This window comes from Loxodonta africana, chromosome 14, assembly GCF_030014295.1.
Source record: "Loxodonta africana isolate mLoxAfr1 chromosome 14, mLoxAfr1.hap2, whole genome shotgun sequence".
Classification (NCBI taxonomy): domain Eukaryota; kingdom Metazoa; phylum Chordata; class Mammalia; order Proboscidea; family Elephantidae; genus Loxodonta; species Loxodonta africana.
The window spans coordinates 12523344-12538632 of record NC_087355.1 but is presented as its reverse complement, the minus strand read 5'-3'; the positions used below and the strand labels follow the sequence as shown (position 1 = coordinate 12538632).

Here is a 15289-nt window from a genome sequence, read left to right as displayed (position 1 = left end):
CACAAGTGGGTGGCTTTAACAAACAGAAATTTATTTTCTCACAGTTTAGGAGGCTAGAAACTGGAATTCAGGGTGCCAGCTCTAGGGGAAGACTTTTTCTCTCTCTCTGTTAGCTCTGGGTAAAGTCCTTGCCATCAATCTTCCCCTGGTCTTAGGAGCTTCTCAGCACAGGGACCCCAGGTCCAAAGGACGTGCTCCACTAGCAGTGCTTCTTTCTTGGTGGCTTGAAGTCTCTCCTCTCTGCTTGCCTGTCTCTCCTTTTATCTCTAGTAAGATAAAAGGTGATATAGGCCATACCCCGGGAAAACTCCCCTTATACCAATCAGGGCTGTGATCTGAGTAAGGCTGCTGCATCCCACTCTGATCCTCTTTAACATAACCTAATCTTACCTCATTAACAACAAAAAAAAAATTTTCTTTTTTAATCTTACCTCATTAACCACAGGCAGAGATTAGGATTTACAACACATAGGAAAATTATATCAGATCACAAAATGGTGGACAACCACACAATACTGGGAATCATGGCCTACCCAAGTTGACACACATTTTGGGGGGACAGAATTTAATCCATAACATGTGGTTACTTGAAAAGAAGTAGCAGCTTTATTACAACCACAGTAACCATCTATTTACTTGATGACACGATCTATCACTGAGTAAAGAAAGTCCAAAGTATAAGGTTGGAAGTTATTATAGCATTTTTTGTTCTTATCATAAAAGTATTGAGTACACATTTGAAAATTGTTGAAATACAGAAGAGTACAAAGAAGAAAGTATTTTATCTATTATCTTACCCACCAATATGTTACTGTTTTTATTTATTTTTAATAATGCATTTTTTGTTGTTGAGAATATACACAGCAAAACATACATCGTTCAACAGTTTGTACATGTACCATTCAGGGTCATTGATTACATTCCTTGAGTTGTGCAACCATTCTCACCCTCCTTGTCTGAATTGTTCCTCTCACATTGACATAAACTCAATGCTCCTTAAGGTTCCTATCTAGTCTTTCGAGTTGCTATAGTTTGTCACTTTGATCCCCTATAAATAGTTTTTAAATAAAAGAGCATAATGCTCAAGGCTACATTCTCGAAAGGGAATAATTAATGGATCAAGGTGTTTGAATATGTAGGGGGGATAGACCCCAAAGTATAGGACAGAATGAAGGGCTCTTTCTCTACACAAGGAAGAAGATGATAATGGATAAGAATGGATACATCCAGATGGGAGACAGCCTGAGAACTCGTGGATTCCTGCCTGCTGGCGTTTATGTTCTTCATGGTGGAGTCTAACTGCTGAGGGTGAGGGGTGAGGAGGTGAATGGTGCCAGAACCACATTACCCCCCCAGGCCTCATTTCCTCATCTCTAAAACAAGGGCTGAGGACTTGACGATTTCCAAGGCACTGACAGCTCCAACACTGCAGTTTTAAAGACAGCTGAGGGTCACCTGAGTAGGAACAAATGGGAGGCCTCGGAGCTGGTTGCTAGCCCACCCAGGACACTGGAAAGCTGCATTAGGGCCAGTGGATGTAGGTTCGTGCTTCTCTCCAGCGTCACCAGGCGAAGAAGGGATCAATGTAGACTGCAGGGGCCTGGCAGAACCAGAGCAGGGGAATGAGTAACCGGGTGGGGTGTGGAGTTGGAATTAGGGTATTGATTTAGAATTGAAATGGTAACACAGGGGTCCCTGTCAGAACACTGTCAGCTGCTCTTCCCCCTGGGCTACCAAATGTTAGCACTAGCAACCTAGAATACACCATTGGACAGGATCCTCATGAAATCTCTACAGCCAATTCTACTTACTGTGCATTCAGGGGGGTCATGAGGGTATGAACTGCTTTCATTTTTACTCTGTTGTTGATGTTAGTTACTGTGGAGTTGGCTTTGACTCACAGTGACCTTATGTGTAACGGAACCTGGTTCTGTGCCATCTTCATGATCTTTGGCTTGTTTGTACCCATTGTTTTGGCTATTGTGTCATCCATCTCAGTGAGGATTTCCCTTGTTTTCGCTGACCCTCTCCTTTTCCAGACATGATATCCATTTCTAGAGATTGGTCTTTCCTGATGATTTTTTGAAAGCAAGTGAGCTGAAGTCTTGCCATCCTGGCTTTTAAGTTTCATTCTGTTTGTATTTCTTCTAAGACTGATTTGTTTGTTCTTCTGGAAGTCCATGATACGTTCAATACTCTTTGCCAACACCACAATTTGCATCAATTCTTCCTCCGCCTTCTTTTTTCATTGTCCTTAGTTCCATCTGGATCCCAAACATCTCATCTTCCATTCTATACCACCTGGATGGTAGGTACTCCATAACTTTCTCTCCAAGGATAGCTTGGGGCTGTTTGTGAAAGGTAAGAATGTGGGCATGCCAATCTGACCTAAAGTAGCTCAGGTGGAGAGTGGTCAGGGATCAGGGTAGAAGGTTCTTGTAGGGTTGAGGGTCCTACTCCGATGAGGATTAATCTGGCACAGAGAGATCAAGACGTTTTGAAACAGCTATGGATGCTGACCTTTTATAAATCAATGAAGAAGAAAATGTGATGCTCCAGTTGCACCTTGAAATGGCCTCCAGCTGTGAGCTCCATGCATAGGACTGTAGTGTTAGAGCTGTCAGCACCTTTGAGATCCCCACTCTTTATGGTATGGATGAGGAAATGAGGCCCAGGGAGATGATGTGATCTGATAAAGGTCACAGAGCTAGCTATTGGCAGAGTTAGGATCGCCTTCATTTATATAACTTTTAACATCCAGTTTTTCTTGTGGAAACAGAAAATTAAAACCGCCTCTGTAGCATTCATATTCTCTGTCTATAGGGGTCAGTTTTTGGTTAAGACAGGCCACACTTATCGCCAATGAAATGTAAGGGAATATAAGTACACAAACCATTTATAACTTACTGTGAATTAACCAGTTTTTTTTTTTTTCCCTAAAGTGCAGGAAGTGGGAAATTTGCATTTTCATAAGGAGAGAGAAGAGAGATATGAGAGAGAATATAAAGACTTAGGGGCATTTTCCATATGACATATTTTGTATAACAAATATTCACTGACATTTCATATAATGAACCAGGTCCTTGTATCCTAGTGCAACAGGCTGCTCAGCCATATCTTGAACAGTACCTGCACCATTTTTTCCCCCTTTCCTAGCCTATCTGTCTCCAAGTGTGATTTTGCTGTTAGCTCCTTTAAAACTTAAAAGTTAACCAAGGTTTCCCCTAGGACCACGGAAAAACAAGTGATATCATTCTAAGCCTGTCAAACAGGACGATGCTTATCAGGATGGCGCCAGTCATTCCCTGGGCTGATGGGATAACGGCAGAAAAAGATCAACATGTATGAGACGTGACCAATGAAACCACACAGAAAGAAAATGGACATTCCACAAGTTTCTAAAACGCAAGTCCCCTTTTCGCTATAAAACCCCAGCTGGCCTCCAGTTTCTTGAGACAGACAGATTTAGGAGGAGATCATTCCCCTCTGTCTCTATATATCGATATATTATTAATAAAGCTCTTGCTACCCACCTCACCCGTGTCTCAAGAATTGTCTGTTTGCGGCAGGCGGCTCTAACTTGCGAAGTTCTGGTAACACTAGGGTGGATAGAATTTTTGTTCTTGTACAAGGATTAGCTAGTTATTTTGTGGCTATTTGGCTGAGAGCCATCTCAGCACATTAGGGGAAATGCTTTAGGTTCTAAATCTAAATTTTGGTGAGGCTGATGGAGAAATCAGCCTTCAGGATAGTTACATGCAACTAATTCGATGTTGTTGTTGCAGGGGCCAAAACAAAAGCACACCAAATCCACTGCCATGGAGTCAATTCTGACTCATAACGACCCAGAATACCCAATAAGCAAGGGAAGTAGGGCTTACTTGTGCTTTTTTTTTTAGTGAACAATTTCACATGGGTTTTACCAGCCACATCAAAGTTAAACTCATGTGAAATTGTTCACTACTGATTAGTAAGTAAACACAAGTAAGCCTGTGCTTACCTTGCTTACAAATCATCTGTCCCTATCAGGGATTATAAACGCGAAGAGGCTTTGATTCTGTGGCAAGGTGCTGAGGGACTGGGAGAAAAAGACAGATGCCAGCCATACCTAGAAGCAGAAACTTTGATGTGGCGAAAAAATGCGAAGCTGTTCACTACAGATTAGTGAATAAGCACAGGTAAGCCCGTTCTCACCTTGTTTATTGGATTATCTGACCCCGTAGTTGTTGTTGTGTGCTATGTAGTCTGTTCCGATTCATAGCAACCCTGTAGGACAGAGTAGAACTGCCCCACAGAGCTTCCTAGGCTGAAATCTTTATGGGAACAGATCACCAGGTCTTTTCTCCCACAGAGAGGCTGGTGTGTTCAAACTGCTGATCTTTCGGTTAGTAGCCTAGCGCTTAACCATTGTGACATCAGAGCTCCATAACTAACTTGATTGTCACTGACAAAAATTTATGCTCTCTAACAACTAGTAGATACTTAAGGGCTTGTTGTTGTTAGATGCAGTGGAGTCAATTCTGACTCATAGTGACCTCAGGCGTGCAGAGTAGAATTTTGCTCCATAGGGATTTCAATGGCTGTGACCTTTTGGAAGCAGATTGCCAGGACTATTTTCCAAGATGCCTCTGGGTGGGTTAGTCCTGACAACCTTTCATCTAGTAGTCAAGCGCTTAACCATTTACACCACCCAGGGATTCCTTAATGTCTTCTTGGACAAATATTGCTATCCTTTGATATGTTACCTGTGACCCCCTGGGTATCATGCATTTCTTTGTCTTTGACCATCACAAAATTCTTCTGTCCCCTCCACTCACAAATCTACATATACTGCAAGGGTCAGAAGACAATGAACAGTTTTCTGTCCGAGCGTCATTCAAGCCTTTGCTGCTTTGACTGTTTCCCTTGTGCCTGACCTTTTGATCAGTTTACTTCTCTAAGGCTCTCCATACATTACAAAGTGATGAAGGGAAATCTGGAATTAGAATTCAAATGGGCCAATTTCTCTTCCAATAGCTTCTGTAGTAAATTTTAAGAGAAGGTGTTGTTGTTAGCTGCCATCCAGTGGGCCCTGACTCATGGCAAGCCCATGCTCAACAGAAGAAAATGCTGCCTGGTCCTACACCATCCCCATGATTCTTTGTGGATCAGATCATTGTGATCCACTGGGCTTTCATTGGCTGGTTTTTCAGAAGTAGACCACCCCATCTTCCTAATCATAGTCTGGAAGCTCTCCTGATACCTGTTCAGCATCACACTAACACGCAAGCCTCCACTGAAGCTGAGAAGATAGAGGATATTTTTATTTCCAATCCACATAATATCAGCTTATCCTCCTAAAAGGAATTCATGGGCACACAAACAGACAAATACATGAATAGCAGCCAGCAGGAACCCTCAAGAACAGTATAGATATGTAATGGTTTTCCAATAGTCATGCTTCTCTTTCCAGTGAAAAGTCCCCAAAGATTATACTAAACCCAAAAACCCATTGCCATCTAGTCAATTCTGACTCATAGCAACACTATAGGACAGAGTAGAACTGCCCCATAGGGCTTCTAAGGCTGTAAATCTTTACATAAGCAGACTGCCACATCTTTCTCCAACGGAGCAACTGGTGGGTTCAAACTGGCCAACCTTTTGGTGGGCAGCTGAGCTCTTAACCACTGCGCCACTTGCATAAAGAGCCATTTTGAGCTTTTCAATATATAATATTCAACCCACATCTGAGGGGTTCATTTAGTTTTTAAACTTACTGTTAGGATTTCCAACATACTTTTCTCCCATCATTCAATGTGTACAACCCACCCTGGTCTTTGTGAGCCCAAATAGATGTCGCTTCTGCAATTTTCAACCTAATATCAGGGGTAGTGCTAGCAACAAAGAGTTTGGCAATATTTATATAAGTTAATAATATTTTTCAGCATATTTTGCCTCACCCGAACAACTCCCTGAATTAAAAACATTCTTTTTAGTAAGTCTAACAAGATATTAACAAGCCCCCAAATTCATTTTCAGTGATAGAGGACTCACCAATGAGATGCTGACAGGTGTTTATGACTACAGATTCCAAATATCCCAGCCTCACAAAAGTTTTCATAGACATTGATAAATACATAAAAAAAGAAATAAAAAAAATGAAAAGATGAGATAGAAATAGACTTTTTCATTAGAATAAATGCTATAAGGCATTGCCCCGCCTTTCATCGTCTTTGACTTGCAATCCTAGTCTTTATGAGAAATAGCAAAAGAGGCTGAGAAGTAACTAAGAAGATGGGTCTGGAAGTAAATATTTCCTCCAGCATTTATTACTCTTTGGAGGTGTCCATCAGCTGAAATGTGGGTCTCCTAGAACCACTTAAGGAGCTCAGAGGAGGAGAGCGGGTACTTGTTATTAATTTTTAAGCAGGCTAACAGATTTCAGAACAAGGCTTAGCTCTGCATTTTGAATAATGCAGAGATTTTCACTAGTTAGAATAGGAGTCAAAATGATAAATGATATATTGTCTGCCAAAATACTGTGACATTTCATTATATTTGCAGTTACCTTTCAGAATCAGCATCCCAGGGTATACTTACACGAATCGGAAAGCTGCCAGTGTTGTTTTATGTTTAAATATTGGAAAACAATGCAAAGGACATGTCTTCTGACGGTGGGTTAGTAATGTTATACCCAAAGGGCAATTCATTATTGCACCTACGAGCTAAGTGTTGGCACGAATTGTGCTGGCCTGTGAGATCATTGCAATTGGCTTCAGACATTTATTCTTGCTCATCTCTGCCTTGTGAAGACTCTGGGACAATCTAATTATAACTGCACTTTTGATATCTACTTCTTTTGATAAAAAAGTGTAAAATTACTCCAGCATGAGAACTACCAGACTAAAAGGTTTCTGATTGCTTTTCACTGTCAACTCTCTTCGAGCAGATTAACATATCCTGTTGGTCTTGGGCATATTTACTTCGTTTGAGCACCTAATGCTCTTCTCAACTGTAAAAATTATTTGAATTGATGGCTACACAACTATTATATTCAGCTGTCTCTCAGTAGCATAATGCATGAACCTAGTCACAAGCAATAGAATTAAACCAACATAGAATAGGGAGCTTTAGTGAAACCTAGCAGTGCTTTAGTGCCAACTTGGTGGCCATTAGAATAGCTGATTCAGAGATTTCTGTAGAGAAACTTAATTAGACACCAAAGTCAATGGAACTACAGTATCTGCCAGTAGCAATACAATCCACATACGCTGGCTGTATTACTCCAAAAGAATGCTGATGGAAGGTCTAAAGACGCTTACCTAAATTTGAGGAACCCTGTTATTTTGCATGTCATTTTGCATTTACCAGTTTTGTTTAAAATCATAAGCCTCAAGAAAAAGTCCTTTATTCTATTAGATAACAGACTACTGATGAATCAACCTTTCCTCACACAATAAGTAGGCATCTACTTTAGTACTGGCATCTACTGAGAGCCTCCAACCAGTTAAATGAGGAGGAAATGAAACAGAAAAGGACAAAAGGGGATTTTTTGGTACCCTTAAAAGCACTTTATAAGGGATTCAACTGGCATTTAATCAATGTATCAATTTTTTGAAGTATTTATTTAGACCAAGATCCAAAAATTTCTGTCAGGTTCCAATTCCAGGTAAAATTGTTTATGCCCTACCAGTTGTGTTTTGTGATTCAGCCTGTTTTAGCTGTGAGTAGAAAGCATGCTGCTGACTTTCTGTTAGATTGTGGAATTACTGGTGGAGCTCATAAAACCAGTTTTGAAGCTAACCTCTTAGTGATCTAGTGCTGCCATAACAGAAATACCACAAGTGGATGGCTTTAACAAAGAGAAATTTATTTTCTCACAGTCTATTGGTTAAAAGTCCAAATTCAGGGCATCAGCTCCAGGGGAAGGCTTTCCCTCTCTGTTGGCTCTGGAGGAAGGTCCTTGTCTTCCCATGGTTGAGGAGCTTCTCAGGTACAGGGACCCCGGCCCAAAGGACATGCTCTGCTCCTGGTGCTGCATTCTTGGTGGTATGAGGTCCCCAACTCTCTGCTTGATTCCTTTTTCTTTTATCTCTTGAGAGATAAAAGGTGGTGCAGGCCACACCCCAGGGAAACTCCCTTTACCTTGGATCCCAGATGTATCTTCCATTTTGTCAAATAAATTGAGATGAGACCCCACTGTGAACTGCATTCCAGTTCAAATGTTGTGTACTGCATATATTTGGTGGGAAGCATTCATCGGATCCCGTCGGAGATGTGCTCTAGAAAGCAGTTGTAATGGCTAGCTAGACACTTACCCTCATTTTGTTAGAGTCAATTTTACAATTCTGACAGTAACTGCAATACTATAACTAAATCTCCAGTTTTGTTGAGTGTGTGGGTGTGTTTTATTTATTTATTTTTCTAAAAAATAAATTAAAATTTCTTTGGTACTCTATGAACTTATAATGGAGCTGTTTCAAGCCAAATTCTTACACATTAGCAGGTGCTCAATAAATAGCAGTTGTTAAACCATGTTGCTAAATCACTATCCACATAACTTCAGGTCATATATGTCTTTTATTTTATTGATCTGATAAAACACAATTTAGCTTCTTAGCATCCCATTAATTCTTTCTCAGCATCTCCTGTTTTTTTTTTTTTATTATTTTTACATCCCACCTTGAAGGTCATCATTATTAGTTTATTGTAGCATTTTATATAGTGTATAATACACAAAGGTCTTGCTGTATTAATATTATTGCCATTATTCAGACCTCAAAATTTTGCAGTTGGCATACTTACCACTGATGATGGATAAAACGACCCCCAGCTTTCTACTCAGTATAATGCTTAGGTCCCTGGTGAGAAGTTACTAAGACAGGACATGATACCAGTCTGAGGCTCTCATGCCTCTGTTTTTCCTCCCAAACAATTTGGATTGAAGTTCCAATACTTAGAGCCCTCTCATTTGGGGGCACTTTACCATGTCAACTTTTGATTGGAACTTTGCTATCCTAAGTTCAGTCATTTTAAATCCCAAATATGAAAGCTTTCATACCCCTCCAATAATTAGTTTTAGAAGCTAAGCCTCATCCAAAATAATTCCACAGATAGATATAATGGCACTTACAGGTGTCCTCTTCTTCCATGAAGATACTGATCACATAACAGGCATACACAAAACCAATCAACTGCAAAAGGAGAAAAAAAAATGTAATTTAAGATCTATGTCAAATGTCCACAATTAAAGAATCTTTCTAATCCCATAAAGATAATGAACGCATAGCAGTAATTTCTGTGAATTTATAACAGAAAAAAAATCTTGTTTTTAAGTAATAGATGTGATGTTAAAGAGCCTTTTCCTTTTTCTTACTTTTCATATCTTTCTAAAAAGTACACAGGAATGGGAAAAAAACAAATTTCTAGATATTTCACTTAGATTTTGACTGGGACTTACAGTTCTCGTATTTTTAAATCACCAAAGATTATTCAGAACATATATTTTTTAAGTTTCACTATTTACAGAGTGAATGGTACAAGAACTCATTATTTCTACAACTATTTTAATGTTTAAGAGCTATGAAAGGAATCAAAACATGTTATTTATAAATTACATACCAATCACTACTTAATTATTTAAAATGCTCTTGAAATGCAATTTCTCTTTAGATACTAAATATTTTTGTTAATTATGTGCTAAGAAAATGCATTAACTTTCAGGTCATTATGTAGTCATAAAATAAGAGAGACCATTTATACTTTAGATACTAGTGGTCAAAGAATAAAGGCAGGTGCCAGAGTGTAGGCTTTCCAGATTCTCGGGGTTTTTTTTTTTCCCTGCACTTATTATACTGAGAAGATGATTTCAATTTCATGGACGTGGAGGCAATTCAATTCCTGAAGAATGAATGGTCAATGCATCTACCCTAGTCTAAAATTACTCCAATAAGTACTTTGACAGGCATGAAAAATAGATACCTCAACAGCTGTCATAGTATGTTTTCTGGCTTTTCCTCCACTGTTAAAGCCTGTTTCTTCCTCCTACCCCAATGATAAAACAATATTTGGAAAATGAACTTTTCTGATAGTCCCAGTGTCAAAGGCCGAAGTCGCCAATGTAGAGATTAATATATCGGTGTTTCTGGCTACTCCGTGAGATTAGGACCCTGAGTTTGTAGTCCACTGTCCAGACAAAGTCCAAGAAATCCCTGAAGGGTTGAGAACTTAGGGAGTAAGCGTATCCTATACAGAGACTAGCCACAGGGCTGAAGGCTCCTCCCATACCTAGGGTGCCTTCAGTCATCTGAAGCCACAGGGAAAGGTACTTCAGAGAACCACTGGGGAAGTTTGACGTATTTCTTGTGATTTGGAAACACAGGGCCTTCACACCCAATTCACACTTGAAAAAGTAAAGAAAAATGAGGGGCCGAATAGAGAGCAAGACTGCAGTGGATGCAGCTGCACACTCCCAGCCCCACACAAAAGCAACAGGAACAACAAAACCCAGACAGAAACTGGCAGAATCAGTGGTAGCAGAACTCTGGAAACCAGAGGTCCCAGAAACAAATGCTGAACTAAGCTAATGATAAATCAAGGAAAAGGTGACATACAAATGGTGGAAAAGCTTTGGTTTTCTACCCACCTGCACCCTAACCTCTCCCTGGCTTAGTGTGGCCATATTAAAACAGTGGTGTCTACACTCCCAGAGAGAGAACATGGTCTCTGGTTCTAGACAAAGCACAGCAGACTATATTCCCAAATCATTGTGTGTTTCTACTCCGGGGCTACCTGAAGGACTGAAGCAAGTCACTTGTCTTGACACTTCCTGTCTCAGACCTTGCACAGGCCTGAGGCGCAGTGGGAGGGAAACTAGGGCTGCTGCCACCTGCAGACACCTGCGGCTAGAAAGTGTCTTTAAGGCATATGATAGGGCCCTGAAAGGTAGAAGGAGAGGCTGGGAAGAGAGTTTCTTTTGGAAATCAAGGTTTTCAAAACTACCATGTATACAGGGGAATTGAGAAAGCCACACACATTTCCAGGGCAACGCTCATACTCAGAAATTACCTGAGCAGACTCACACTTTCACTTTGGGCTGATCCCTAGGCTCAGCGCAAGCCTGGCTGACCTTTGAAGGAGGGCTCCAGTACAGAGCCAATTTGCAAAGACTAGGAGAGGTGTTTTTGTTTTATTGTTTTTTGTTCCCCCCCGGCATTCAAGGAAATCTCTGTCAAAACACTAGGAAAACACAAGATAATAAACAGAATCTTCAGTGTGCACACACATCCAGGAAGGCAGTCTTTGCAAAAATAGGAAAAAAATCACTAAACAAATGGATGGCTTCAGGCTTTAATAATTTTTTAAAAAAGCAAATAAACAAAACACCCTCAGCAAAACATGGGGAAGAGCAAGAATATGATTTCCAGAGTTACCATGCTCAAGTGTCCTGGTTTCAGAAAAAAAAAAAAAAAAATAAGGCATACAAACAAAGAAACAGAAAAGATGACCCATTCAAAAGAACAAGATAAGGTGGCAGAACCATCTCCATGGACTTACTGGACAAAGACTTTAAAGCAACAGTTAATCATGCTCAGAGAACTAAAGGAAAACTGGACAAGGAACTAAAGGAAATCAGGAAAATGATACAGGAACAAAACAAGAATATCAGTAAAGAGACAAAACTTAAAAAAAGAAACCAAACAACACATGACATTAAGCACTTGTCAAAACCTATAGGCTGTACAATATAAAGAGTAAACCATCAAGTGAACTATGGACTTTAGATAATAATAATGTGTTAATATTGGTTCATCAGTTTTAACAAATGTGCCACAGGAATGCAAGGTGCTAATAGGAGAAAGAATGTGTATGGGGAAAGTGGTAAGTGGGAACTCAGTGCTTTTTTTCCTGCACAATTTTCCTGAAACTGCTTAAAAAAAAAAGGCTATTAAAAATAAAAGAAAAAAAGAAACCAAACAAAAATGCTAGAAGTGAAAAGAACAATAACTGCAATGGAAAATTCACATGAGGAGCTCAACAGTAGATTTCAGCTGGCAGAAGAAGGAATCAGTGAACTTGAAGATAAAGACAACTGAAATTATTGAGTATGAGAATTAAAAAGAAAAAGAATGAAGGAAAGTAAAAAGAGCCTAAGGGATTTGTGGGACACTATGAAGTGGACTAATATATGCATTAGGGGTCACAGAGCCACAGAAGGGGAAGAGAGAAAAGGGCAGAAAGAATATTTGAAGAAATAATGGGAGAAAACTCCCCAAATTTGATGAAAGACGTGAATATATACATCCAAGAAACTCAATGAACTTCAAGTGGGATAAGCCAAGAGAGACCCACACTTAAAAAAAAAAAAAATTTTTTTTTTTTTTTATTAAAGACATTATAATCAAACTCTTAAAAACCTAAGAAAAAGAGAATCTTGAAATCAGCAAGAAATCCTTAGTAGGGCTAATCATTAATTTGTCCTCAGAAATCATGGAGGCCAGAAGGCAGTGGGATGATATATTTAAAGTGGTGAAAGAAAAGAAATATCAACCAATAATTCTGTATTTGAAAAAACTATCCTTCAAATCAGGGCAAAATTAAGACATTTTCCCAGATAAACAGTTTCTACTTTTTTTTTTTTTGGTGTATTTTGTGGTGTGATGGGAGTGTGGAGCTGCTCATACCACCATTTTGCTCCAGATTCCATAAGCTGAATTATTAATGACTACAGCTTCCTGGCCAACTGACTGGAAGAGATCCATATTTATCCTATTCCCAAGAAAGGTGATCCAACCGAATGTGGAAATTATTGAACAATATCATTAATATCCCACGCAAGCAAAATTTTGCTGAAGATCATTCAAAAGCAGCTGCAGCAGTATGTCCACAGGAAACTGCCAGAAATTCAGACTGGTTTCAGAAGAGGATGTGGAACTAGGGATATCATCGCTGATGTCAGATGGATCCTGGCTGAAAGCAGAGAACACCAGAAGGATGTTTACCTGTGTTTTATTGACTATGCAAAGACATTTGACTATGTGGATCATAATAAACTATGGATAACACTGAGAAGAATGGGAATTCCAGAACACTTAATTGTGCTCATGAGGAACCTGTACATAGATCAAGAGGCAGTTGTTCAGACAGAACAACGGGATACTGATTGGTTTAAAGTCAGGAAAGGTGTGCGTCAGGGTTGTATTCTTTCACCATACCTATTCAATCTGTATGCTGAGCAAATAATACTAGAAGCTGGACTATATGAAGAAGAACAGGGCATCGGGATTGGAGGAAGACTCATTAACAACCTGTGTTATGCAGATGACACAACCTTGCTTGCTGAAAGTGAAGAGGACTTGAAGCACTTACTAATGAAGATCAAAGACGACAGCCTTCAGTATGGATTACACCTCAACATAAAGAAGACAAAAATCCTTACAAGTGGAGCAATGAGCAACATCATGATAAACGGAGAAAAGATTGAAGTTGTCAAGGATTTCATTTTACTTGGATCCACAATCAACAGCCATGGAAGCAGCAGTCAAGAAATCAAAAGACGCATTGCATTGGGTAAATCTGCTCCAAAGGACCTCTTCAAAGTGTTGAAGAGCAAAGATGTCACCCTGAAGACTAAGGTGCACCTGACCCATGCCATGGTATTTTCAATCGCATCATATGCATGTGAAAGCTGGACAATGAATAAGGAAGACCGAAGAAGAGTTGACGCCTCTGAATTGTGGCGTTGGCGAAGAATATTGAATATACCACGGACTGCCAAAAGAACGAACAAATCTGTCTTGGAAGAAGTGCGGCCAGAATGCTCCTTAGAGGCAAGGATGGCGAGACTGGGTCTTACATACTTTGGACATGTTGTCAGGAGGGATCAGTCCCTGGAGAAGGACATCGTGCTTGGCAGAGTACAGGGTCAGTGGAAGAGAGGAAGACCCTCAGCGAGATGGATTGACACAGTGGCTGCAACAATGAGCTCAAGCATAACAATTGTAAGGGTGGCACAGGACCGGGCAGTGTTTCGTTCTGTTGTGCATAGGGTCGCTATGAGTCGGAACCGACTCGACGGCACCTAACAACAACAACAACAACACAAATCACGTAATTTCAAGATGCCATAATATATTGAAGCATTCTTGATTATTGAAAGTTGTTTTCAGATTATAAATAACATCATGATGAATATTTATCTTCATACATAGTGGATTATCTGACTCTAAGAGCTAGAATTATTACACCAGAAGTGGCATAAACATTCTTATCACTTTTTAATACATTGTTAAATTGTTTTTCAAAAGTTTGTATCACCTTCTTTCACAGACGCGAATGACAAAATGCTTGCTTTGCCACAGTCTTAGTAGTATAGAATATTCTTATTTAAAAATATATACCAATATAATAGAGAAGGAGCCCTGGTGGCACAGTGGTTAAATGCTGGTCTGCTAACCAAATGGTCAGCAGTTTGAATTCAACAGCCACTCCTTGGAAATCCTATGGGGCAGTTCTACTCTGTCCTATAGGGTCGCTATGAATCGGAATCGAATTGATGGCAATGGGTTTTGATATAATAGAGAAAATGTCACTTCTTAGTTTAAGTTGCAATGGTTTTATTTTGTCTGAACCATTTTCATATTTTATCAGCCTTTAATATTTTTTTGTTTTGTGAATTATCTTCAGAAATCCTTTTCCCAGGCCAGCCAGCCCATTGCCATCGAGTCGATTCCAACTCATAGCGACCCTGTACGGCAGAATAGAACTGCCCCATAGAGTTTCCAAGGAGCGCCTGGTGGATTCCAGCTGCAGACCTTTTGGTTAGCAGCTGTAGCTTTTAACCACTAGGCTACCAGGGGTTTATTAATTAGACTTCGTTTTTTATTCATTTGTATGAAGTCTTATGAGGTAAATATACTAAACCTTTGCTATGCTTGCTGCATTTTTTTCTCTATGTCAGGAAGTGATAGTGGTGGCTTCATAATGGTGGATCATTCTCTTAGTAAACCGTATACTGGAAAGCATCTGCCAACAAACAACTTCATTAGTTTCTCCGTAGGCTCTCCTTTAGGGGTGTGTGTGTGCGTACGTGTAAATCAAGAACATTCTTCTGTTAGTTTTCTATTGCTAGTCTAACAAAGTACCACAAACTTAGAGGCTTAAAATAACACAAATTTATTCTCTTACAGTTTTGGAGGTCAAAAGCTTAAATAGCTTAAGTTAGCTACAGTCAAGGTGCCAGCTGAGCTGCGTTTCTTCTGAAAACTCTGGGAAAAGTCAGTTTCCTTGTGAGGATGCCCATGGTCATTGG

At 39.7% G+C, this 15289-nt stretch overlaps 1 protein-coding gene across 1 annotated transcript in view; it reads right to left on the bottom strand.

Moving 5' to 3' along the window:
* NKAIN3 (sodium/potassium transporting ATPase interacting 3) overlaps positions 1–15289 on the bottom strand; it is a 403169-nt gene that overhangs the window by 39194 nt on the left and 348686 nt on the right. Inside the window, exon 6 of the mRNA XM_064268301.1 lies at positions 9113–9173. Coding sequence (XP_064124371.1) covers positions 9113–9173 — 61 coding nt within the window. The remainder of the gene's footprint in view (positions 1–9112; positions 9174–15289) is intronic.